The 27220-nt window shown below is 45.3% G+C and overlaps 1 protein-coding gene across 1 annotated transcript; it reads left to right on the forward strand.

Annotated features, from left to right (window-relative positions):
- On the forward strand, window positions 1-27075 carry LOC8039732 (SPARC). Its single transcript, XM_029982539.4, has 8 exons — window positions 1-264; window positions 18409-18491; window positions 19494-19611; window positions 21973-22100; window positions 22369-22507; window positions 23261-23471; window positions 24454-24602; window positions 26796-27075. The coding sequence occupies exons 2-8, from the start codon at window positions 18423-18425 to the stop codon at window positions 26831-26833; spliced, it is 852 nt and encodes a 283-aa protein (XP_029838399.3). The 5' UTR covers window positions 1-264; window positions 18409-18422; the 3' UTR covers window positions 26834-27075.
- The last annotated feature ends 145 nt before the right edge of the window (window positions 27076-27220 follow it).

Consider the following 27220-nt stretch of genomic DNA (forward strand, 5'->3'; position numbering starts at 1 on the left):
TGAGAGAGAAGGGAGCCGGCGTCTGCGGCCGAAACCCCTACGGACCGAAACCGAAAATCCTAAGCCTAAAAGAAAAAAAAAAAAGTTTCTCGGTCGTCTGGCAACCTCGGTGGAATATTATCAACCAATCAGGAGCCAAGGAAGTTTTGGCAAGGAGCCCGCCCAGTTAGCGCGACCCTCTCAAACAGAGCGGTTCGACCAGTTGGCCTCTTCGCGTCAGCCAGGGAAGCTCGCGGAAGCAGACTTCATTCTTTCGTCTCTAAGGTACGTGCAGTTCTCTCTAATCGTTATGAATGAGCTCGGCAGCTCTAGTGGAACAGATCTCCAAAGTTCTAAACTTAATTATCGATATTCCACGTAGTTAAAACTTTTGCGCGGGGGATTCTGTGCAAATGTTTGACTGCCGAGAACTCCTACATTGCTAGAGTCTGGCCAATTCCGGAAAAGGATTGTTTACGGTACGGGCAGACGGGACAGCTGAATCTGCGCTCAGGCCGGTAGTGCAGCTCTCGTCGGCCTCTTCTATTTTGGGGTACGTTGCCGATGTTTGCAGAACCAAGCCGAACCCCGGCTGTGTTTGTAAAAGAGGAAGGAAAAATAATAATAAATTCGCCACCAAACTTCGACCGTTGGCTGCTCGTCTAAACAAGGGGAGGAAACGAGTCGTTTTCGAAATATTTCTTTTCCTGCAATGTCTTTTTAGCTTGCAGGAAATTATGTGTAATCAAGAACTTTTGAAATTCTAGAGTACTTAGATCCCAGCAAAACCCGCACGTTCTCTCTGTTTACAGCATGGAAGCGTGCGCATAGACGTTTTATATTTACCGTACCAATATTTTTCTTTTTGTCGCATTTTATTTAAAGTTTTTTTTTTTTATATATATATAATTTAGTTATTGTTGACCATGCGGTCCTGATATAGTAAGTTTTAGAAGTCGTATTTTAGGGTTCTAGACGTGTGAGTGTCTCAGTAAGGCTTGGTTTTCCGAACAGTAGAACTCCACGTAAACTGGGGAAAAAAAAAAGAAGGAAAAAAGTATAAAAAACCACAATACAATTACTGACCAGCCACAACTTTGTATGCCTAATATTAAATGCGGGAGATATGCTGTACAAATGTGTAATTTTCTGGAAATGTGTCATTGAATTATCTTCCATATTCTCATCCACATTTAGCGGTATGAAACTCTTGGTTTTGGTCTTTCAATAATAACAAATTCCAGCTGAGCGCAACTGGCATTGGCGACGTCATTAGCTGATTCAAAAGCCTTGGCTCTCCCTCAGGTATAAGCGAAATTCACAGTGTATAAACATCTCAACAAGGACAAACAGATACAGCCTCACAATGACACGTGGCTTCGACCTCCGTTTCTAACAAATATTTGTCGTGACACGCACGGATCACATAAACCATATAACTAGATCTTCTCCAAGCATCCAACCATCCTTACTTCGGCTGAGGATGATATGATAATCACAACGAAAATCACCAACTGCGTGCTGTCGGTCAAAAAGCATCTCAATGACACACACAAGAATAAAGTTAGGGCTACACATATGATATAAACTTTCGGCAGTAGCAAATGTTTTGTTGGCAGGAACTCTGCGCTATCCGTATGGCAGCTTCGAAGGTGCGCATTTATCCCTTTTCCTCGGTTTCACATTTCGGCCGCCAGGCCGCGCCAGGTTTCGCTAGAGACTTGTAGAGAGCCCCAAGTAACAGCGTGTCCAACTGCTGGCCTGGGTTACGTGTTTATGGGTCATGCTAGCTGCATTGTGAAGCCAACATGTCCTGTGTTCGTGATTAGACACTCGTTATATATGTGCTATATAGGGATATCGCTTACATTTGCCGAACTCAGAGGTTCTTCTAAGGAGTATTCGAACTGTTTGGCACCATTCGTCTAAGTTCGACAATTAAACAACAACAACAACAGCACAAAAAAAAAAAATGTTTGACGAGCGTTTTGATGTAGTTACAGATACGAAAGCTAAACACTAAGGAGGGAAGGGAACACACATGTACAGGCTTCCTTAAAGGGATACTACAACGAAATTTCGGCGCTCATTTTTTGGTCTATATGTGTTCAACAGAGCAGTAGCACATGGAACATACCAATATCTTGTTAAAAAAGTCTCGAAAAGGAATTTTAAAACGAATTAAACGATTAGCAGAGAGCACCTGGTGGATGTCGCTAACACCTCGTTTGTAATGCTCGTCTAGGAACCTTGAGAGGTAGTGACGGTTATTGTCTCGCCTCCGGCCACGACGGGAGAAGGGGGGAAGGAGGAACTCCCCTCTTTACGGGAATCCCTTTTGTGTGACCCAGAGGTCGCTAATGTCCCCCTAGAAGATTATAGAAGATTTACCCGTCACTCAAAATTCGTACAAAAGCAGCCGCTTCCGTGGCTGGAACGACTATAGGCCATCCTCTCGACGTCAGCCTCGCCGTAGCTTTGCTCGTCTTGAGACGACCTACGTCACGATTGCGTTGGATGTCACGTGCTCTAAGCTGGGCCATCTCCGAGCGCTTGCCAGTGTGGGCCGTTTATAACGAAAAATACAGCCACCAGGATCAAAATACAAACGTGCGATTGTCATTTACGAATATTGTGGATCATATTCAACCTATTTTTGAACACGACGGGAATATTTCAAATTTCGTTGAAGTATCCCTTTAATATGTAATTTATACAGTAGTTCGTTTTATCTTTCACAAAAAAAAAAGTAAACAAAATCTTTTACTGATTTGGGTCGTTTGTTAAGGGGTTAGCCTCGGTCAAAAGTCGCACCAAAGTAAATTACTGATATCGATTTGCGGAGACTAAATATAAGCACTGACAACATATTACACTAATGAGAGACCGCGGTTCACTCTAAAACCGATATTGAAAATAATAGGGAGTTTTAGTAGACCGTGTTTCCCCCTCCGCTCCGCTCCGCCACTGCGCTTGCGCGCCGATGGCCTTGACTGTAGAGTACCGGGTAGCGAAGAGGCTTAGCGGAGGGGGAAACACGGTCTACTAAAACTCGCTAATATCACCAGCTTTTCAGCGGGCATTCAGCGGGCTGCCTGTTTGTCAAGCAACCTTGTGCCCTGATGTCAACATTGTTCGTTCTGCCAATTCTTTCGCCATGTTTTTCTGCTGCGTTTTCAGCCGTCCGAGTGGACGATTTCTGCTTATGTTATGTTTTAGCGGACGCAGTTTGTGAACGATCTTCGACGATCGCGCACGAAGATTATTAGGGAGTTGCAGTAGATGGCTTTTCTCCTCCGCTACGATATCCGTAAAGAAAACGCCACAGCTGCGCATGCTCGCCGCCAGCCTTGTTTGCATAGTTCAAGGTCTTGTGGCGGGTTACGGAGCTCTATCCGGGTGCTTAGCGGGCTGCGGAAACGGCCTAATAAAACTCCCTATTGACTCCCTGCTCGCTCAAGTTCGTCTTGGTGCCGAAGGTGGTATTCCCTGGCGGCCATAATGTATACCCATTTCTGCTCAGCGCGAGCTTATAGCGAGTTCGTTTCACGGCACTCGTGCCCACGCGTGCCCACTCGCAGCGTAAAGGGGGTTCGTTTCGGCCGGCACTCCACGAGTGCTTGCACTCTCCGAGTTCGTTTCAGCGCTGACACCCCACGCGTGCATGCACTCGCTGCACCGAGAAAATCGGGAGTGCGCCAAAATGCAATCCCGTCATGCCTCGCTCCGGTGGGGCCGGCGAGGAGCGGGAGCAGACGACAAGGGTTCGTCTGCTACGAAGTGTCGCAAAACCAAACGGAAAAAAAGAAAAAAAAGAAAAGAAGTAGATTTTCTGATAGAAATTGCGTCCCGCGGGCAACGAAATGAAACGCGAGCTTGAATTGTGAGCGTCTGCTATTTCACGAAGGAAGCAATTGACAACCCGTGATTTGTTTGCAGGTTTTAAATCGCTCTGTTGCCGTACAAACGCTGAAATATACCAGTGTGTAAAGAAATGCTCAGAACAAAAGTAACAGCGGCCCCCGAGATGTCTATCATCATCATCCGTGTGCGGGTGGAAAATTTAACATTTGTCGGCAACACCCTCCCAGCAGAAACCTCTGTCTGCCCAATAAGCACCAGAGAAAGCTAAAGATGGAGACTTTACCCGAGGATTGGGCAACATCTTCATGTTTAACATTTACCTACGTCAGCTAACTTGCCCCGTCGTATTTTGTTCGAGAAAGCTCTCGTTCTCGACGCCCTCACCAAGGCTAATATCTAATCCACCTATAATGACGATCCAAATCGAAAGTCCCAGTTTTGCTGGATATTCCAACAGGCTCGTTTTAAGCCGTACCCTTTCAGTGGTTCACGGACAATACCACGCTCAAACGGATCAAGCTTCTGCTCGGACAGCATCATCAGTTTTCTTCAGTGTAAACGGTTATAAGAATTGAAAGATCGCAACCAGCTGCTTTGTAGACAGCTGGTTGCGGAAATTTACGCCGTCTGTAATTATCTCTACGGCAGCCTAGCTGCTTGAAGTCATCGCAACTATAAACTACAGGTTGCAGCGACCAACGTTTGTAGATAAACGTTGGTAGCCGACTGCATTCTCGCGTTCCCACGCATCACTCCGAACAGAAAGGCGCTAGTTTCGGTTTGAAGTCGGTACCTTTTCTACAACATAGATGGCGGCAGCATCAGTCTTCTGCACTCGGTGCATTTGGCGAGTTCGTTTGAGTCCAGTTTTCCGTGCAACACTCTGTGAGTGCGATGCATTCTGGGAGAGAACTCGAACGGTGACAGTGCGTGTGAAACGAACTCGCTATTAGCTTCCCCAACGTTTCTGAAACGTGCACTGCACATCACCAAGACTGAAGTTCTTTTCAGAAGATAACTGGGGGCTGACGCTTCATCGTAGCAAACTCGCCTTTCGGCCGGCAACATAATGAAGTGTAACAGTAAGAAAGCACAAAACAAACAGAAGGACTTTCTCACTGTTACATCTGTCCCAACACGCTCGTCAAAGCCTTCAACATAATGAAGATATATTTACTACAGATGTTTCATATCTGCAGAGCAAAGCAGTATAATAGCGGTAACATTGTCTCACGTAATGTTTCATCTTTTAAACGTGTATAGTTCAGCGACGAGATGTTTCGGTGGCGCCCTCGTTTGGTTACCTTTCGTGACGTCATTACCTTGTGTTCAACAAGTTCGATGGTGTTTATAACGGGCAAGGCAGAAACCTGAAATCATAGCGCTCTCAAAGCAACGCTGCCAACACCGTCAAAATGGAAGTTCTTACATTCCTCTTATGTCCGTTGATGAGAATCATTTCCTGACATGACGTCAGCAAATGATTCTCATCAACGGACATAAGAGGAATGGTTTCAGCATTCAACATTCAGCCAATTGTGGTGGGCAGACCACAGTGACGCTTTCGATCGGTAGGTTCTGCAAAGAGACCGTTGTCAAACGCGGAAGACGTGCGGCCGAAGCAAAAGTCAGTCCTTGGACACAGCGTCGACAGGCCACGCTTCGCCTGCATGGATTGCGTCACACGCCACCGCCCATGGCCAACGTGGCTGTGCGCGTCGGGGGTGAAAGGGCCCATGCGGCGTCTCGGGTTTCAGCCCACGCGGTTGGGCCCGGAGCTATCGTCGCTCTCGCGAAGTTGCCGCGTCGGCTCTTGAAATTCGACGCCATTCCCAAGGCAATTAACAAGGACAGTGCACGGAGAAGAAACCGCGCGCGCCTGGGGTGTGCAGCGTTTGTCCGCAGACTGCATTCAGTAAAGCGGGGATTCAAAAATAAAAGTGCATTACCTTTTTTTTATTTTTGCCAGGCAATAAATTTCCGTGCAAACATGCATATATATATTTTTTTTTTATTTTTTTTGCTTCTTCATTCCTGTTATAAACACGTTTTACAAGCATACAAAGGGGAGAGGGAGGGGGGGGGGGGCAGAAATACGTCCCATTCCAAGCTAAGCTATTTTCTAATAACTTCGTTTTTTGTCCTATCTTCACCGCATGGAAAGCTAATATTTTCGAGCAAGCGGTCTTTTCCCACGATTTTGTCATTTTCCTCTTTTTAACTCAAGTGGCCCTTTAGTCGTATATGTTTTAAGCTTAGTATGACGGGAAGTCGAAGAAGCATCGCGCCATTGGCTATGGCACAAACAGCGCAGTGCACAAAGGCACGTTGAATACGAATCTGTGCCCAATCACGTTCCAGAAGGAGGTGTATATAAATTTACCGAAGCCGCGGAACGGGCGAAACCCGATGAGTAGTACACGAGACATCGCCTATTCGTATACCATTCTGTCGACCACGAAACTTGTAGAATAAGGCCATATATTTGACGAGGCACTGAGGGTAGCTAGTGCAGTGTCATCGTTGGACGGTTTTATAGGGGAACGGTGACCCGGTGTGCAGCTTAGCTCTCTGAGCCCGTGGAGCGAAAGCTCGCGCTGCAGAACCCACGGGTACCCTCGGCGGAATCCTCACCCGTGCTCCTCTCAATCTGGGTGAGCTACCGTATCGGCGTGCGGTCGTGTATCACTGCTGCGCGACGCACGTTCAAGACCCCAGGTTAGCGGTGCTGCTGCACTATAGCTGAATTTCTTCTCTCCAGCAAAATCGCTAGGCGCCCTTTGGGGCTGATTGGCGTCCCGATGTCTAAACATACACGCAAATTGTTTCATGGCTCTGCATTGCGACGTATAGCTTAAATAAACCCGACGTCAATGCAAAAAAAAAAAAAAAAAAAAAAGATTTTGACGAGTTATATATGTTTAGACAGTGGAAAGTCGACCTAGCGTTCATATTGGCGATACTGGTTATTTAGACAGTACGTCCACTAACCTAGACTTCTTAATGAGTGCGTAAGGCAGTAGTAAGTTGCCCGAACGCACGCCGGTACGATGCTCATTCGTGTCGCTAAGGGACTGCGCCCAAAATCCATAGGTTCTGCAGTGCGGCCGCTTTCTCTTCACGTAATCTAAAGCAGGACAATTAAGCACCTCCCTTAAATCATTTCACTCTTTCCACTCAGCAGAGCAAACGACAGGATGAGAGTACGAGGAAGCAATGGCCAATCTTGCATGGCGAAAATAAAGCTGTGTGGGGGGCTTGTCCCGCTCTTCTTCAACCTGCAAAATGAGAACTTACCATCGCAATAGTAGTTTTGATGACAGCGTCTTAATTCGAAGTGAAAAACAGGAGAGAAATCGCGTGCTTGCGTTAACCATGCGTCGCTCTGTATGTAGCGTGACTAAACGATATGTGTTATCAGCAGAAATAAAGATGATACATAAATATACACGATGAAATCAGTAATGCGCGTGACGTGTGTACTGCAGATATTCTGCCAGCAGTAAAATCACTACGACTGATTCTTAAAAAAAAAAAAAAAAAAAAAATATATATATATATATATATATATATATTATGTTACGTTTTAAAGGCCTCAGCATAACTTGGCAAACGACAAAAGTTACGCCTCCAGCCAGCCAATCACAGCGTCGGAACGACGCAGGCGGCAATGTACCTTCGGTGGGCGTCCCATAGTGTCACGTGCTTCGCTCAGTGAGTCTGATTGGCTGACTGGGGTCGCAGCGTTTTGCTCTTTGCCAAGGTACGGCGAAACGGGGGATGAAACGGGACGCGGTCCCCAGACGACGTGAGACGGGGCTGACGCTTCGCATAAAGCAAAATGAATATATTTTTAATGGTTTTTGTTTCGTTTTTTCGTGTGCCCGCCGATCACTGTAGATCACCGTGCTGCAGATGCAAGAAAAGGGGTCAGAGCTGTCTCGCGACCGGTAGCTTTCGGGCGGCGGACCCCGCCCAAAACGCCCGTACTTTGTCAGCTCGGCCTCGGCGAGACAGTGTTTAGCGCCCGCGCACCGGACTGCATGCATAATATGCGGCTGGCGTCAGAATAACTGTCCTCACAACGTATGCCGCTCGCCGACACCCCACATAGACGTTCATTGGTTGGCCGAAACTCGGTCCGTTGTTAGACGAACGTACGCACGAAGCATGCATCTATGCCGGGAACCTGGGACATAGGTGTGAGCGCCATGCAAAGACCCGTGGACACCGAAAAAAAATTAATAAATAAAAGTTGTCACATTAAATATGTCCCTTCTTCCCTCGGCTTTTTCATTTTCTCTTGCCTGATCCATTGAGGAGATTGGCCAGGGACTACGTATTCTAGGACACATCTTTTATTTTTTTAATTTTTATTAAGAACGTTTTGTGTGTATATAAATGAGAATCGCTTCCAGGGGTAATATAACTTTCATTGGTTGAGGAAGTGCGTTGATTTCGATGGTGCTTTAACGCGTGCGAGCTTGTTTGGTCTGTACGCAGAGGCGAAAGGGGACACGTTCTGTCTTACTACGACAGAGAGGCGAATCACGACTTGGCGTGGATTATTCCGGATCCATAGAATGCTATCAGACGTGTTACGCACTTCTGTCCGAGTAATGCAATGTCAATATCGGTTGTTATTATAGGTTAATGCAGAGCCGTGTATAGAGAGGGTTTGGTCAATGGGAGGCGCGGGCAGAGCCAGGGCGTGCATTAGACGCAGAAAGGGGGCTTGACATGCTCTCTTGGCCAACCAGAAGTCGAAAAGAATCTTCTAGCAGTGCTAGCGAGAAACAGTTTTAATAAGCGCGCAAGAGTTAAATGTAGTAACCCTTCATGGTTGAAAATGGGGTGCACGGGATGTTTCGATTATGATCACGCAAAAAGATGTAAGAAACAAATGTGCCGCCAAACTCTGTTTTGCTCTGACAGAGTGACTGCTCGGACGGCAAACTTCCGGCCCTCGGCGCCTGGCGTACGGATTATGTCGATCGTTGCGCTAGTCGCACTCTTCCATCATGATTTTGGATGACTGTGAGTGAAACATTCACGTGCACCATATTTTCAATCACCGAGAGTTACTCCGACGCACTTATTAAGTTTGTTTCTCGGGACCACCGCCAGGGTATTATTTCCGCCTTCTGGTCGGCCACATTCGAATTTGTGAAGACGGCCTGGAACACGCCCAGCCCGCTTTCGGGCAATGGCGCCTCCTCGTTTGTCTCCTATACTTCCCCGATGAATGGCCAAACTTACTGAGCGTCATCGAAAACCACTAAATCAACTCTTTTTAGAACGACTTGAAGCTCGTGGAAAATTAAGGGCAAGTCTATTTTCACTAATTAAAATTTTATTTAACGAATTTTAATTAATTAGCCCACTTATCGCAAAGATTAGCGACCCACATAATGCCCCCTTGGCCGTATAATTCATCTGCACAAACCGTACTGCATCTTTTACGAGTGTTTTGTAAGAATCTGTTTGAATTCAAATGGAACACCGAGTATATATTTATATATACTCTTTTTTTTTTTTGGGGGGGGGGGGGGGGGGGAGGAGGGGGGTGTTTGCCGTGGGGAAAAATGACTTTGAATGGATATTTATAGTACAGAAATCGCAACTGTGCTTATAGCGAAACCATTCACACGATGTACGTTTGCGCGTATGGTTTGAAATCCGTGTTTTGAAAACAGGCATAGAACGATTTTCAAGTGTTTCCGAATTTTGTGCGTCTTTCGGCCGGTTTTTCGCACGTGTATTCCAGCCAAGAGGGCGGCGGTTTTCACAATGCTGTGTAAAGAAACAGTCGCAGCAGCAAATGTTGTGCATGTGCGTGTGCGCGTGCGTGTGGAGAAAAGGGGGTGGGTAGTCGATGCGCGCTCGTAGTTTTAGCTTATGATTCGTTTTCTTTGCTATCGGCTAGCAATGCTCGATGCATCAGAGTATATGCCTCCACCAAACTGCAAACAACGCAAAAAAAAAAAAAAAAATTGAAAGCGTGTAGGCATTTTTGAAAATGATGCTTCGCTGCTCAAGCTTTAGCTGCTCGTTGGCACGCGAGCCGATTTCTTACTCAAATCTCGCACCTTCCGTAGACGCGACATAGACGATTGCAAACAAGAAATCTGGCCGCCGCCATGTTCCTGCTCGTGTGAGCAAGCACGCGCAATTGCGAACCTGCCAAAGCTACGTCTTCACACACTTGCTGCACGTGCTTGCACACCTGGGGCACCAGTCGAACGAAACGTCTATACAACTGGGCTGTTGGCGAGGACTATAAATGTTGCGCGCGATTTATCAAATCATAAAGCACCCCCGCGGCTAAGCTGCGGAGGAGGCGCCTGTGGCTGGGTCACAGCGCGCGAGGACAAGGCCCGTCGCTCTGGCGCGCTCCCAGAAAGCTCCACCCGGAAGTGGAGCAGCGGCGCCCGATTCGGGGCTCGCCAAACTTTCCACGTGTCGGCCGTTGTCACCGTCTACATTCCCCGCCCCATCCGAAGAGATACCAGGGATGTCGCCGCAGGAGGTGCAGTTTCTTGACCAGATCAGGATCGGTTGACCCGATCGGTGTCTAAGCGCGTGTTGGTGCACCGCGTCTCGGGGCTTTCGGAGTGACAGTTTGCGCTGCAGAACCCGGGGACTCTCCGTCCGGTCCCCACCCCTGCCCTCTTCGATCGCGGTTGGGCGTCGTGCCTTTGCATGCGGTCGTGTATCACTCTGCATGATAGGAAAGACCCCTGGCTAGCAGTGGTGGCGCGCTGGCTAAACCTCTCATCTATATACTGAAATTAAATACTGAAAATGAAAACCTTAATATTTCAGTATGCTCTCATCAATAGCGTAAACCACTGCAGTGTCCGCACCATCAAAGACAGGCCGACTTTACGCTGTCTAAACACAAACGTCTAATTTGCGCTGCTTATTTCAATTACGAAGCCTTTCACACTTCATCGCGCCCAACTTCAGGTCCCGACTTGATCGGACATTGTAATGCGCAAACATTAAATGTCCCATGGAGTGAAGCCGGCGAAAAACGGCACCTAAATTCCCATTGGCTGCGATTCGTCATACCAGATGCATCGTCACGGAAGCCGGCGGGGCCGCTCCAGGTCAAAGCGGACGCGCCGCAGAAATAGAACACAAAGAAAAGCGCAGCAAGGCAGATGCATCGTCACGGAAGCCGTGGAGCCGGCGGGGTTCGCCGCGCATGCGCAGTGGGGGAGCATGATGTCACCGCCGGAGCGTCGTGCACAAAAGGAAGACGTAGCGCGCTGCTTGTAGAAATACGCTGCGTGTAGGAATGCTTTGGCATTCCTACACGTAAGCCGTCTTAAGTGTCTGCCGCATTTTTCATTCAGGCTTTGATCTGACATTTTCGTACGGGATGATCAGGATTACTTTTATGCATGAGCGGACCTATTTTTACTGGCAGATTGGTGGGGATTTCGCCGCACCTATCTGCCCGTAGTTTTATTATTTTTTTTAGGTTCAATAACAGAAAGTGAATGACATGAAAGTCAAAGGGGCGCCATGCTTTCCTTTCAGTATACCTTCATAAATCTGCCAACACATTTTCCAGCATAGCCGGCTATGCTGTAAAACCCATCTTTTTTTTTTCTTTTTTTGTTGGGGGGAGGCTGGGGGGGGGGGGGTTAAAATTTTGAACTGCAGCTTATGAAAGCAACTACCACCATCCACAAAAATTACTTTTAACTGGATAATTAACAAAAAAAAAGTTCAGTGTCTAATTGCTGAGATGAGGTTTACTTCTGATCAAAGCATAAATATCGAGTTGTAGACTCTATAAATTGATAACGCGCTCCCCTTAGTTCTGAAACCCGAAAGAACTGCCCCATGTCTGTTGGAAAGGGACTCTTTCTATCTGTACAATGTTGCATAGTTTTATACTGACACCCAAGGGACTAACTTTTGAGAAGCGCGCAAAACTTGCTTGAGGAAACCCTCGGATATGCACAGCTCTGATCCGATATGCCGATGCATTAAAATTTCCTCGACAACATTGTAGTGCATCCAAACGGGCTCTTGTGTAAGCAGTCATCCATCATCCTTACTGAAGATTATAATGAGGAAAACTTCCTCATTATAATTAAGGTATGCATACGGCGTACCTTAACATCCCTGTTCTACGATTCATAAACTACACCTTGAGTAGAGTAGATTGTTGGGCTAGTTGGTTTTGGAATTTGAAATACATTTTAGCGCTCAAAAAAACAGGGACAAAGAGGCGAGAAACAGAGCGCACGGTGCTGTCTGTTTCTCGTCTCTTTGTCCCTGTTTTTTTGAGCGCTAAAATGTATTCTAAATACACCTTGAGGACTTTTTTTTTACATTTTGATTTTGTTATATTTGTTCATTTCTCATTCTTCCAGTTTCATTTTCAAGGGCTGCCTCATGATAACATACTAGTCAATAATGGGTGTTCTGTTTGTGCACTTTGTCCTTCAGGGCTTCGTTCTTCTGCACTGCTTAGCACTGATATTAAACCTCGACCTGCCGGGCCGACTCGGTAAACTTTGGGGAAGACAGCAACTTCACAACGCACCAATCGCACAGACGCTATTCCGGGTGGGATCGCCTTCCGATAATAGGCGGAAGAGATTCTTGCGTTCGTCGAGCCAAGCACAGAGGCTTCGAAGCGCGTTTCTCTCGACAGACGTCCTTCCCGAGACGCCCACGCAAACCGTCGCTACACGCAAACGCGGCAGCAACGCGGCCCACGTAGCATCCCCGGCATCCCTGCGCTGCGAGTGTTGGCGTCGTCGTCGTCACCGGCCATCATGTTTTGTCGCACTCGCAGACGGGCGCCCCGCGCGAATCGAAACCGTGCACTCGAGAGCCTCCCAGAAACAATGGGCCGGAGGCATCTCCGAAACCGGTTCCCGGAGACGCCGAAAACGACATCACGGCGCTTTGAGCTCTCGTAATGACCCCCTTCGCACGACTTCCAAAATAACATTCTTTGACAGCAAAACAAAAAGAAAAAAAAATCATCATGCAGGTTACTGTATACTGCTGCGTACGGTTCTTTGATCGTAGAGAATTCTGAAAAAAGCGGGATTTTACCGGTTTCCTTTTATTTCTGTCATATTACACGCTCCAAATCGCCGAGAGAAAAAAAATAAAAAGGTGCACTGCGATATGTGAGAACAATGGCGGATTAGCTATCAAACGTCGAACATAGTATACGTCATTCACCCTAAATTTTACTACTTGACCATGTCACGATACCCAATTTCATATATCGAGCTGTCGCTTGGAGTAACATCCCACAAAGATAGAAGGATGCATACATTTGATTGGTGTCTTTCATCGGATCGAAGAGTTCGGTCTTGGTAATTTTACTCCGCTCGCGATATGTGCATTCTTCTATATTATGCTGACGGCACGCCGACGCAAGGTTCAGGAAACTGCGCCAATCTATTTTGCCTTGCACTTCTGGTCCGGGTTTTTTTTCATCAACGCACCAGCTGTTTTCCTATCCACAGTTGGGGCGCATCTGGAAGACATAGTTCCCTCCCTTCCCTCCACGTCATTCATGAACGACCATTGCTATGTCTGGGGCTCGCACTGCTTTGTGTCAGCGATGCCTGGCTTCCGCGGGCAGTCTGCCAAGCGACGGGTCCTTCTGGTCCGTCCATCCTCTTCGTGTACGGCCATCGCGTCGACGGCGGTTCAGCAGCAGCGACGAAGACCTTGCGCGAGTGTGCACATCACCCGAGGATGAAAGACGAGAATTACGGACAGACTGTAGACGAAGCAAACTGAATAGAAATCTGACCGTCTGCAGAGCGTGCTCCCGCAGTGTAAACACCACATTACGCAAGTGGCGCACCTTTAACTATATATATAAGCCATGGACACACATCTTTAGAAACCTACTCTTGGGCTTTTTCCCTGTGTTGTAAAACATGCGTCGGTATCCTTGCGTATTTGAGGACATGCGAACCGATATATCCAAGCACGGAAGGGTTACGGAATTCGGCGGTTTAGTGTACATGCTACGAACAAGAAATACACAATACACGTCGGATTGTCCATCCATACGAGTTTCGGTGGTGACTTGTGCCCACCAGTATGCGTTCCACATACTAGAAATCCGTAATTATAAAGTCCCAGATAAAGAAGGTGTGATTTGTGACATGATCGTTCCATGACTTCGGGCGGAAAAAAGAAGGGACAAAACACGAAGTAATCCTTTCCCCAAAAGGCATTGCAACATGAGCCTGAGAGCATCCCTTGGCCACGTTCGTTGACAGACTTCTCCACTGAGGGTGTAAACGACGCTTCGACACCCTTCTTGAGAAAATCACGCATTTTGCACCAAAGTTTAAAAAACGACATAAAAAAATCACGTGTGTGTGTGTGTGTTTGTGCTGCATGATCCTGGGCTGCAAATGCGTCGTAATTTATGGACAAACTTGGTATCGGTGTATCTTCCAGCCGGGCATGTTACGTAATACGTTGGCACGAGACTTGGCAGTGTCACTTGACAGACGTTGGGTCACGGCAATGTATCGGGTTTGATCTCGGCTCTCTGGGAGCCGAGAGGAGATTACTTTCAAGGTCTCGGGTGGTTAGCGCCGTCCGTCGTACGAACAATTTCACAGTTATAGGCCGCGTGCATCACGCCAACAAAACTATGCCGTAGATCGTTGTCCTCTTTCTTTATTTTTTTCTTTCTCCCGTCCTGACAGCTATGTTTTAATTGTTATACGTAACACATCGTTAAGCGGCGAAATCATCCGACTGTCGGAAGACAGAACCGGAAGAACACGCGAAAAAAGTGCGAGGAGTAGATGCGCTCGAGGCAGCGAGGGGGCGTGAAGATACCAAATATGAAGTAAAGCGAAGTGATAAAGAGAGGCCTTGGTTCTTGCCTCACTCAGCGTCCTTGAAGTGTTGTTAGAGGACTGTTACGGCGACTCTCAAAACTCGAGAGAGGAGCAGGAAGGCGGTCGAGTTTAGGAGGGATGCGCGAATCGCCCATTATTTAATTGTTTATATTGCCTACAAAGTAGTTCAGAACGACGGCCATGACCAACTGTATAGTATATAACCAGCTGAAGCGTAGAGACAGCGGGGTAATATATGCAGCGAAAAATAGCTGCTTCGAATTGCATGTCCGATTCGTGTATATAGAGCGGGGAAAATTAATTCCAAGCTGAGCTCCGCGGCTGGTATACTGGGGTTCCTTCCTGCTGTTTCGATAGTACATCGATGAATACTAGGCAAACCAACTCGTGATTGTAGCCTTGGAAATTTAAAAACGAACAATGGACGTGAACTGTGTTTTAATGTCAGTCATTATGATCGCATTGAATGAGGGGTACGACAGGCAAGTAATTAGAATTACGGAAAGAGAATAAAGCACCCCCCCCCCCCCCCCCCCCAAAACCCGAAAACGCGCGCTCCTAAAAAAAAAAAAAATAAATAAAAGGAAAGAAAGAACAAAGAGGCGGACGTCGAGATGCTTCAATCCGAAAATGCTGGAAAAAAAAAATCCTGGCTTTACTAACTGAGAAGAATAACCACTGGCAAGCAAATAAGGTTTGGTGATTGGAGGCGTAAAATGAACTGTGAAACATTTCATCTTTTGTTTGTGAAAACAAAGAAACAATTGGCGTCATTACACTAAGGAGCAAGGATAAAACATTTTAGGAGGCGGAGGATACTATCAGCCTCGGGAAATCGTCACCCTTCGGAAGTCTGGCAGTAGATGTGGGTGTGTCCCGAAGTTGGACAACACCATTATATTATCCGAAGCGTTCTTCATAACGAAGTGCGTTGAGGGCACGTGTGTCAGCGCTCCATCGAAAGCCCTGTTTAGCTCAGACGTGACGTTTTTAAAAGCTTTCGAAAAGTAAACAGCAGAAAGATAAGATTGGTTTGATGAGGTCGCATTTCTGTCATCTTGATTTCAAGGTGTGTGTATATATATATAGGTTTTTCCTTGAGTAAACTTCAGTTTCAAGTAGCGCTCTGTGCTGTTGGTCTCTTTCACTTATCAGCTGTATTTTTTTTTAGCATTTTACCTTCTGAACTATGAGTGAACAAACACATCGCACTTTCGAGGGCAGAGCTGGATTTTCTAGCGCCGGAGCTGTCATAGCATGCCTCTACTTAACATCTGCCTTTTTGTCGTTTCTCCTTTTCTTGTCTGCCTTTTTGTCCTTCCTTCTTTTCTTTGTTGTCTTCATCTTCAATTTTTCTCCCCGTTGCTCCAGGGGAATTCCCAGTGATGAATATTAGTAAATGTCGTTGCTTTTTGAAATAATGGTATATATATGTGTTCATAGCCGTATATTCTTTCTTCTTGTGTTGTTTACCAACGCGCTCCCCGTATCTACAAATATAAGTAATTCCTTGTTGTTTTTCCCGGAAGTTATAAAGCAATTTCCAATGTCAAATTTATAAAAAAAAAATATATATTTAGGTTTTTATGAAATTACGCGGAACATTCTTCACTAATTTTTGTCGTGACACTGTAACGCCCGAAAGTAAAAGTCGGTGAACACCAATTTCTACTGTGTAACCCGAGTTTGAGCTAGAATTGTTGTTTGGGGTTGCAGTAATCGGCGGGAAAAATGTCCGCCAAAATAATTCAAAATTTGCGACAATAACAAAAAAAAAAGTAATAAAGTAGACGTAAACCACTTAAGAGTATATTCTTGCCTTCAATCGTCGACCGATGTTTGGGGTAAGGAAATCTGCTTTCCGGTTTTAGCAATTCTTTATTTGCGCTACCGGCGGACGGCGGATGTTAATGCACGATTTTCGGCTAAAACCGAAAGGTCTACGGCTCAAGCACGAACATCGCGAACAGTCGGCCATAAAAACTCGTATAACTTACCGTGGCGATTTCTCAGTCCGTACCAAAGAAATACACACGATGACATCCCGGCAGTTCACAATCTGTACTGCACTGGCTAAATTTCTCACCTACAGCTGGGAGACAGGTCGCCCGTTGAGGAAGGCTAAGTTCTAGACTCTATAAACATACACACACCCCAATATATTTTTTTTTTCGTTCACGATCTATAATCATTTTTTTTTTTTTTTTTTTGCAAAAGCACGTTATGATTGCATTGATTTAAAATATTATTCTAGTTAAAAAAGAAAACGGTATGCGCGGTTTTTTGCGTTCAAACGCCCGAGGAAAAACATTTTAAAACTTCTTCAACTGCAGATGCAGTTGAAGAAGTTTTATATAACTTGAAGAAGTTATATTTTAATAAGTTTTATGCAGAATTCCTGAGGTGGGATGCGTGAGTGTGGGGGGGGGGGGGGGGGTGTATTATAGGCTCGTGTCCTTTGAGTAGGGAATTCTAGGCCGGTGTTGTGAAGAAAATTGGAGGGGCATATAAATCACTGCCGAAGGGCTTACTTGTGGGTTCTTCCCTGGGATGCCGCTTAGAGCAGCGTGTAATAAAAACGAGCAATGAAAAGATAAAGGCACATATATCTTTCGGCGGCACCGCTTTCTCGCATCACGAGTGCGGTGCAGTGGTCTACCAGCTTGGAGTCTCATTCGATCCCCCGCTGGCGTACAGGCCGGACGAAACGCAATAGCAACATCTGGATACTACGCTGGGTCGGATCACTTTCGAGTCCGTGAAGGGGAAGTCTGCATTTTGGGAGGACGGTTGCCAACATCTTTGGACTCTGGTCTACTGGGTCAACGGCATTTCAAGGGCTGGACTCATTTTTGCACGATTTGTAGTCAGGTTTTCCGTACTAGCACTTGGCATTCAGGCCCCCGCTTTCTGGAACTCTCTGCCAGCTAATGCTCGCCGAGCCCCTGACGTGGCCGAGTTTAAGGACTTGGTGCGGAACCTGGACCAGAACGTGTGAATTGTAAATTGTATAGCTCGGCTATATGATCAATGTTTAGCCAATAAACACCTTGAACCTTGTATATGTATTCGCAACAAGTAGATTTGGCGTTTTGTTTTCTCGTCCACAAAAAAGGTATTTTCATTCTTAGGACGTGGCGCATAAGCGAAGAATATGTCTAGCGATGAATATCTTTTCAGCAGACATCTTTTTTTCTTTCAATGAGAAATAACTTAAGTAAAACGCAAATATAACTCAATTTTTTTTTTTTTTTAATTTTTACGGTTTTTGACCCACAGACATAATGATCAGTCTGCATTTCTGCGATCTATTTAATGTTAACTTCATGCATGACGGGTTGAGACGTCCTTAGAAGAGTACGCTCCGTTTCTGCGCAACTTGGCAAACGGCGAACCTACAGCCCTCTAGCCGGTGCATTATCACGTGTTGCTTTGATCGACTTACTGGGGCAGTAGCATTCGCCGTTTGCTAGTTATGCGACAACGAAAAATTTACTTAACTCGCCGTGGAATCCTCTTGTCATAGGCATCTACGAGACGATGTGCAACAAATGTCTTGTGATCAGGAACCATATTTGTCCATGAAACCAATTGCCTTTTTTTTATATTTCTTTGTTCCAAGTGTGTGTGTGTGCATCACAGTGATAGATACCGTAATGCGACATCCTCATTTGTTTTCCCCTTGCAGAAAAAGGGGGCAGGATGAAGGGTTTCGTCCTTTTGCTGCTTGTCTCAGTGCTGCTTGTCGCAGTGATCGCAGAAGCCAAGCGGGTGAGATCAACGATCGGAAATTTTGTGTTGACTACATTGATAAAAATCTCAATCTCAAAATTAAAAGTTGGTGTCAGAGTTGGTAGTTACGTGTGGTTATGTTTTATCGATTTGACAAGTATCACCTCTGGTAGTACAGGAACTTTACAGCGATATGACACGCAAGTGTCCCCCAAAAATATATTCTAGCACTGACACCCAAATATCTGCCAGCTCTTTGTAGTCCATGAATATTTAAGAACTTTCTGAAGAAGCACCGGACGTCAAGGGGCTATCTGTGGCTTCACCACAACACACGGAGTTTTGTCGAGTGCCACTATCCAAATGTAGGCAGTGGCTTAAAGTACATAGGACCACGACGACAATAAAATCGCCTAGAGTTTCTTTTTAATACAGTTGATGGTAATTTGCGACTGTCTGAACCAAGTCGGCATTTTACGAAGCTAGATCTACAAGAAACAAACACGATCTAACAAAGCTTTTAGTCGAGGAGCACTGGCGCAGCACCCCTGTGACGTCACATCGCGGAGGAGCGGTTCATTGATTGTACCGGGTCGTACCGCAGGACTCCTGTGACGTCACGTCGCAGCTGGATGGATGGATGGATGGTAATGGCTATGCCCTTTGTAACGGGCGGCAGCTTGCGCCACCTAGCCTAACGTCACTGATCCATCCCTCTAGCAAACAGTTGTCGTAGGCCTCCCCGCGATATTTATAAAACTACAAACAATATCGAAAAGAAATTATTCATTGTAATTCAGAAACACTGATTTAGCTAAAAAGAGCCATAATCCAAAATTAAAAAAAAAAAAAGATTGTAGTTGGTAGTTTTTTGTCGAGTTGTTGGATTGTTTGATATAGTTGTTTCATTTATGTATTCATCAATTGTTTGACATATTTATTTTTTTTTTGCTGTGATTGTCGGCTTACTGTTTTGGCGTTTACGTTGAATGCTGTCAGTATCGACAAACAAAATAAATAACTATTGCATTTCGTTTAAAGCATCACGGCAAACATGCGAAGAAGGCAACCAAGAAACCAAAGGAGGAGCTTGACATGGTAGCAGAGGATGAGAAGAACATCATTGTGAAAGATAAGGAGGCTCAGCTGGAAGCAGAGAGTAAGTGAAATAAAACAACAAGCGTTTACACTCCGGAACAAGCTACTTACAACCCTGGAGCTTGAAGGAGTCAGCTTAAGTAATTAAAATTCACTGCAGTCCATCGTTCAATCAGCCAGTTAAGCTGTTGGAGGTAACACGCGCGAAGTAGGGGAGCATTTTTTTTAAAGCAGCGTCCCCTTTTCGATGAACGGCATTTCTCTAAACGAAGGCTCCGTTTTCTCTAAAACCGAGCTTCGACAAAACGTGCTCGTTCTCTAAAACGTGTTTCGAAAGGAAACTTATGCCGTTTCCTCTCGAGAAGCTCCTCTTCTGTGGGTGGAGGTTTGTTGCGAAGCTCCATCCCATCTGACGCGACGAGTGCCTCAAGATCGGGTTTTATAAACACTTTACGACGCAAATCATTGAAGTCACCGCGACTACAGCGCGCCACTTCGAAATCGGTTTTGAGTGATTCAGTGATGGAAGCGGCATTTGACCTTTCGTAGCAGGTTTTCTAGCAGGCAAAATATTGGTTTTTAGCAGCCACTGACGATTTTGTAGCAGATGCCAACATCTGTTAGCCCATTACTTGAGAATGAAAAAGTGATTGCTACGATAGTGATCAAAAGCTTCTCTTTGATACTCGAGCATATTTCTTATTACCGTTTGTGATAAGATAATATATATTAAAAGGGACACAGTATTCTTAAATAATGTTCTAGTCAAAGTAGATTTGATTTACAATGGGTATTAAAAATGCTTAAAATTTTCATCATAGCACAACACTTTATAGGGATAAATCCTTTCTTCCCTTTTCATTTTACACTCGGTAGTTTCTCTAACCTGTAAATATAATTTCTGTAAAATGCCAGCAAGAAACAGCATGTCCGCTAACACGTCTCCCAATAAAATGCGCCCTGTAAGATTACTGAACCTACCAAACTCAAGACTAACATCATAAACTGCAAAAACAACCACAAAAAAAAAAAAGAAAAAAAAGAGCAAATCCTACACTTGTGTTTTAAAGGTGAAACTGCTCTTTAGCAGTCTAGGAACTAGAGTTAGGTCAAAGTTCGCAGCTCTTTTGATCGACAGCTGCACGGGAACTAGTGACTACCATATTTATTCATATATATACAGATTTGTGTCTTCCCTCTCTCTCTCTGCTCAGTTTTCTTTTTTTTTTTAAAGTTAGAAATTAAAATCTGAGCATAATATGCGTGCTTATCGCGCTAAGCCAGGCGCTCCTTCAGGTCATTCGCTTCTCCTAGCACTCCGGTGCAAAGCTGTGAAGCTCGACGCGCGCACGCTGATGAGAGGCGGTGAAGGTTGACCGAGAGGCGCAAGTGCCACTGTACTCTGCAGCCTCGCAATAAAGGCACGTGGCAGACATGGTAAACCAGCGATCCTATCAGAAGTACAAGACAATGGTTCTGTTTTATCACAGTAGCCGCCATCGGCAATCCTACTCGTTTTCAAAGTTTTCTCAGGACCCTTAGTTCCCGACATCGCCGACATCGTCTGGAAACTTAGACGCTGTTGGCAATCAACCAGCCAGCGCATCAAGCGGCCAGAGCGGTTGATGCCCAGCATCAACGGCTTCGGCCGGTGGATTTGCAGCATCAAAGCGCGACATCGTGGCAATCGGCATCTCCTTGTACTTGTACTTTCGTCGGCTAAACCGATCAAGTGCAGCGAATGTCCCGTGACTCGCGCTTTTAGCATGTGTGTTGGCGGTTGTATGTGTTCGAGTCTTCGACTGTGCTTAGACCTAATACGAAACAAACAATACGGTGAGTAGAGACCCTGTGAAATTCATATTTGTAATCTTTTTTTTCCTTCTACTCCGAATATTCAACCAATATGCCCTAGCAGCACAGATGTCCCATACACATCCGCAGGACATCCCTGGAACGTCGGGACATCCTGACACTATCCGGGGGACCATGTGTGCTGCTTAAGATAATAACAAAATTTAGACTGTTTCTTTTTTTTTCGCTTTAAGCCTATTTTGGCGCAGGTCTGGCGCAATTCTAAGCAAAAATGGCATTTTGGCGCAAGATGTAGCTGACTTTCAATCGTGGCTCAATTTGGCGCAAACAGCGTAGCACTTCCATCACTGGCAATTGCTTCATAGACTGGGTGCGAATGTGGAGTGCTACTACCGCTCCCTGTACGCGCGGCGCGGGTTTAGCTCCTAGCGCCACAGGCAATCAATCGGGTGCGAGACCAGACACTCCGTGTAAGCGCGCCGCGGGTTTAGGTCCTTCTTTTGTCACGGGGCTGCAGATGCATCGCTAGAGGTAGCTGAAGAATGCTTCGCATTAAAAATAAACTCGCAGTCTCAGGGCTGAATCTCGGCTCTTCGTGTATGCACAGGCGTCCTCAAGGATCCCTGCAGCAAGGTCAGATGTGGTCCAGGTCGCGAGTGTGTCATCAACGACGACATGACGGCTACATGCGAGTGTGTCGGCACCTGCCAGCCCGAGACGGACCCCAGGAGGAAGGCAAGTCAATCATTCCTATGGTGCTTTGTGCACATGCATTGAAAGACGGAATGACATCTGGATTTGAACACACTTGCACCTTGGATGTAAGCACTTGTGATGGAGCTGCCATTGAATGGCTCCTATAAAACCATCAACCAGATTCTACCACAATGTAAAATGACTGTATGCCTCTCAGGAAATGCCTAAAATGCTGTGCGTGATATATGAAATACTGGCTCGATAGAGTGACGCTGACGAAACTGGTGAACTCGCTTTCTGTGCTCAGGTCTGCAGCAACCACAACCAGACATGGGATAGTGACTGCGAGCTCTACAAGATGCGCTGCATGTGCGAGGACGAGAAGGAAGGCTGCAAGGGAGAAAAATATGAGCACGTCCACGTCGACTACTATGGAGCTTGCAGAGGCAAGTTATGCAAAACCATAACTGCCTGTTTAATCCTGCTTTTTGTTGCAACCTCGTCAGTGGCGTATTCAGGGGGGAGGCTTATACCCGAAATCCAGTCGACCCTATAATATGCACATAAATTTTGACCCCTTTCCCCCTTTCCGCACTCCAAGCCATAAACATTTCAGCCACCTCAGCCCCCCCTCCCCCCACCCCCCGAAAAATTCCCAGCTACACCACTGAACCTTATTTATCAAGGCCCTCATACTCACTGTAGAAATAGTACAGTTTTTATGACAACAGACATAGATGGGAACCAGGACCGGTTTGCTAATGTCTTAGTTAAGACTCTGTGAAAAAAAAGCCTGCCACGTCTGGGCCCTGCGAGCGCTCAAGACTCGACTTTACGTGTCAGTCCGCTCGTGCGGTAGCTTTGGCAATGCTTCCTTTTACATATATAGTGTTATCCAACACTGTTTCTAGTAAGCCGACCCAGGTATTGATGTTGCCTTCGTTTTATATCATAGCATTTAGTTTCGCACCATAAAAACCAATAAATATTTACAGAGCACTTAAATAGGAGTTGAAAAACCTTTCTCTCGCTTAATCTTTGACAAAATAAAGGGGGACAAGACATTTTTAAATTACTCCCTCCGAAAGGGACTAAACAAACTGAGCCGAATTCTCCCATGAGTGTGAAGCTGTGCACTGCCGGACTGGATGCCCGAATAAACCTTTCAATGATTCTTCCTTTCTTTCTTCTTTAACCAGAGCTTCCAGAGTGCTTGTCGCACGAGATGGAGGACTTCCCCCGGCGCATGCGCGAGTGGCTCTTCAACGTGATGCAAGACCTTGCCCGGAGGCACGAGCTGCACGACCCTTACCAGAAGCTCGAGGAGGAGGCCGAGAACTCCCAGAGCCGCCAGTGGGTCAACGCCGTCATCTGGAAGTTCTGCGAGCTGGACAGCCACCCCCACGACCGGTGAGTCCGACGCACAGACCAGACACGTGCACGGAGGTACTTGCGTGTGAATCTCCATTGGAGCTGGCAATGGGCAATCTTAACGTGTGTAAAGTTGTGACTAAGAGAACACACCGGTGCCGTCTTCCAGTAGCCATGGAACTCTTCCGGCCTGCATACGACTAAACCGAAGGTTGTGCAGTACTTGCGAGGTGAAGTCTACGCACTATTTCTAAGGGATGGCCACCTATTACGCCGTAAAAAGTATTTCAAGGCCATGCTGACAGTATGATGCATCGGTCATGCTCACGTGCAAATGTGTGAACTAGCCTTTATTTCTTGCAGTAGGGGTGGGCTAGCAAACATTCAATTAAAGAAAAAAAAAAAAACAGCAGTACAAACTATGCATACTATATTCAGCACGTTTGATGCATGTGTCAAATAATATGGTACTATTCGCAATTCACCTCAAGTTCATATTGTTACGAGAACTTTCTCAAGTAGTCTGGTAGCATAATTTAAGAGGATGCTAATACAGCACCAAACTGCACCAAAGCGCCTAGCCTACTACATCCTTCTACGTTTTACTCGACCGTGAGGAATTTGTGCCAATGTTGCAACAAGAGCTAAGCTCGATTTTAATGGATACTACATTGACAGTTGGTCGGTAGGCCTGTGTGAATTTTTACAACTTTCAGTTACAAATTCAGATAATGCGCCGTTTGATTCCACCTTCATGTGGAACAGTGACGGCACTCAGGTTTTTCAATATTTCTTATGTTTTGGGCAAATTAATCAGCTCTGTTGAAAGCTTTTTCTTACGGGGCACTGGTGTACTATGAAGAAGCGACACTCGCTCAGGGGATTAAGGCAAACATGTCAGGACTACTTTTTGGTGCAGAAAGCACTTTTTACTATGGCAGTGGTGGTGAGGTGGCCCCTGCCAATAGCAAACATATGGTAAAATGGAATATAGCAGATAACAACATTTCTGCGTTTTCAGGGCTGTGTCAAGGCACGAACTGTTCCCTCTTCGTGCTCCCCTCCTCTCAATGGAACACTGCATCGCGCCCTTCCTGAACAACTGTGACCAGAATGATGACCACACCATCACCCTCAAGGAATGGGGAGAGTGCCTTGGTCTTGAAGAGAGTAAGCATTCAACTATACTCATATATATAGTCTAAAAAAAAACATACTTTGAGTTATTAAATGCTTTGATGATTAACTAGAACTATGGTGGATGGGTGGATGCCAGTGGCTTCACCCTTTCTATCAGGCAGTAGCTTGCGCTACCTAATTTAGTTTACATTTCTGCCCCTGAAATTTTACCCAAAATTAGTCTCCCGTTAAACCATTTAACCTATCGACTTTGTGTGGAGTTTTGCACTTCCCCGGACCATTTCCATAAACTTTAAGTACATTGTATTATAAGTACTACTTCGAGTAATTTGAAAAAAACTTGTACTTCACTTGAAGTGCATTCTTTGAATGAACACTTTTAGCTTACTTAAAGTATTTTTCCTGCTGGGGAAGGAGTTGTACTTTTCTCAGAAAGTCTGAGAAAAGTACAACTCCAGGTTTCAAAGCAATGCATTTTTTAAAATTTGGTCTTGTTAACTTTGTATAGCAAAATAAGGTTTTGTCAACTCTGAAGAAATACTGGGAAGGATATTCTACTCTCACCAGAAACACGAGCAGATGACGATTCACTCCATTTGTACTGGGGTTGGCTTTCCTGCAACATTTCAAACTCTTACTAGGTACTTCTTGCTCGGTCAGTGCAGGCGAGGAGGTTAAAAATATAAGTAATGACACTCCTCCACGAGAGGATTGCTTGCAAAAGCTATGAGGCTGACATCATGCTCTTTCCTATGTGCAAGCGGCGCCAAATTCAGGAGTCAGAGGAAGAGAGGGGAGAATGGGGAAGGCTCGCAGAGTTCACGAAAGGCATGGGGCAAGCGCAATGATCAGGGCAGTGTCTTCTTCCGCTCGGTGAAATTAAGTTCTTTCAAGGACCACGCGCTCGTGACCTTGGCTTTCCCAGCACTATACACTATTTCTGAGGTCAAGTATTAAGAGTTCACCAACCTCTAACAAAAAAAAATAGTGTAGTATCGTCATGTGAAAACTTGCTATCACATCTTTTGAGACATCTGGTCATTTTTCTGAGTGGAGTAATGGCGGCTATAAGACCGACACTGATAAGTGCCTTATAAGTTAATTGTGTTAAATATAGTTTGTCACCTAGGGCAAGACGATGTATACTCTCTGGCCACCTGGCTTCATCCAATATTTGCCACCATATCCGAAAATAACTGATACGCCCCCAATTTCCCCTGGGCAATGTATACCAGTCTATACATAAAACAACAACAAAAAACTGTCAATAGGAATGAAAGGGCATCATGAAAGATTGTGTTGAAAAGTACTTGTTTACTTTGAAAGTACATTGTATTTATAGTAGTTTACTTCTAGTACATTATGTTCGGTGTACTTGCTGCTTTACTTGCAGTACACAACCTCTTATTTACTTTGTACTTTACTGTCATACTTTTCGGATGTACTTTACTAAACACTGATCACTACATATACCTGAGTACTGCAATTACATCAGAAGCAGCAAACAAACTTATGCTAATGAAATGCCCAGTGGGGTTGACGGAATGCTTTGGACGCAGAACAGAACCACTATATGGGAGGGAACTTTAAAGATAATTTTATGCCCAAGAGTGACAAGGATTCAGTTTGGGCTGTTCAGATTGAAATTATTTTGAAATAACTTTAAACCAATGGGTGAGCCACAAAGGTACGCAAAGAAAAAAGAATTACTGCTTTAGATTGCTCGGTTGAGGTGTATGGGCTTAAAACATCAAGTTTAGCTGTTCGAACTCGAAGGGTTCGATAACTTTGAAAATAGCAACTTCATCAAATATTGTTTAGGGTTTTAGGGCCTGGTAAAAAACTCCTGCACTTGGCCAAAAAAAAAAATAATAAAAAACACAAGAAAAATATTTAACTTTTAAATAAAAGTGCACTGACAATACCAAGCACCTAAATAAAACTCAAAATTCTGATTACTCCCAAGTTCAAACCTTGGGCATCTGTCAAGGCATTTTATTTTTTAGCCTAAACACAACAAAAAGCTATTGCAATGAACTAGAACAGCATTAAAAAAATCTGGCAATTATGACATACCAAACCACAGTAACAAGTACCTACAAATTCTGGACGTCATAACCAATGATTCCAGCATGTAAACTGCCTTGAAACATCCCTTGAAACGTGGTACACGGATGCACGCACTAGTACACAAACTGACTGGTGGTTCTTGCTCCGTTGCAGGTGAAATCAAAGACAGGTGTTCCCAGATCACGGTTTGAGGCCTGGACCAGTCCAGCGCAGAAGCTGCATCAGTGCCTTTAAGGTCACCACGCATTTCACAACTTTACACTGCCATTGTTTGAATTCTGTTTATCGATGTTGTTTGCCAGATAGAGTTGAAGAAGCTGTTTCTGCGCTCGTTTTGACACTTGTCATAAACGTCTTTTACCTTGCGCGTGCACTGCCTTTAGCAGGACCTTTGTAACGCTTTTTGCAGTTAATAAAGGTACTTAAAAGAGAAGGAATGGCCCCTGTGTCAAGAAAAGAGCAATGCTGTTGATGATCATTCTGATATCTTGTGTCCTCTCCCCCCAAGAAAAGGTGTTATGTAAAGTGTGTGCCTTTCCAACTGTGGGCTGCCACAAATGCTGCCACAAATGCTGATG

Source organism: Ixodes scapularis, unplaced genomic scaffold (genome assembly GCF_016920785.2).
Source record: "Ixodes scapularis isolate PalLabHiFi unplaced genomic scaffold, ASM1692078v2 PGA_scaffold3__209_contigs__length_174095766, whole genome shotgun sequence".
NCBI lineage: Eukaryota > Metazoa > Arthropoda > Arachnida > Ixodida > Ixodidae > Ixodes > Ixodes scapularis.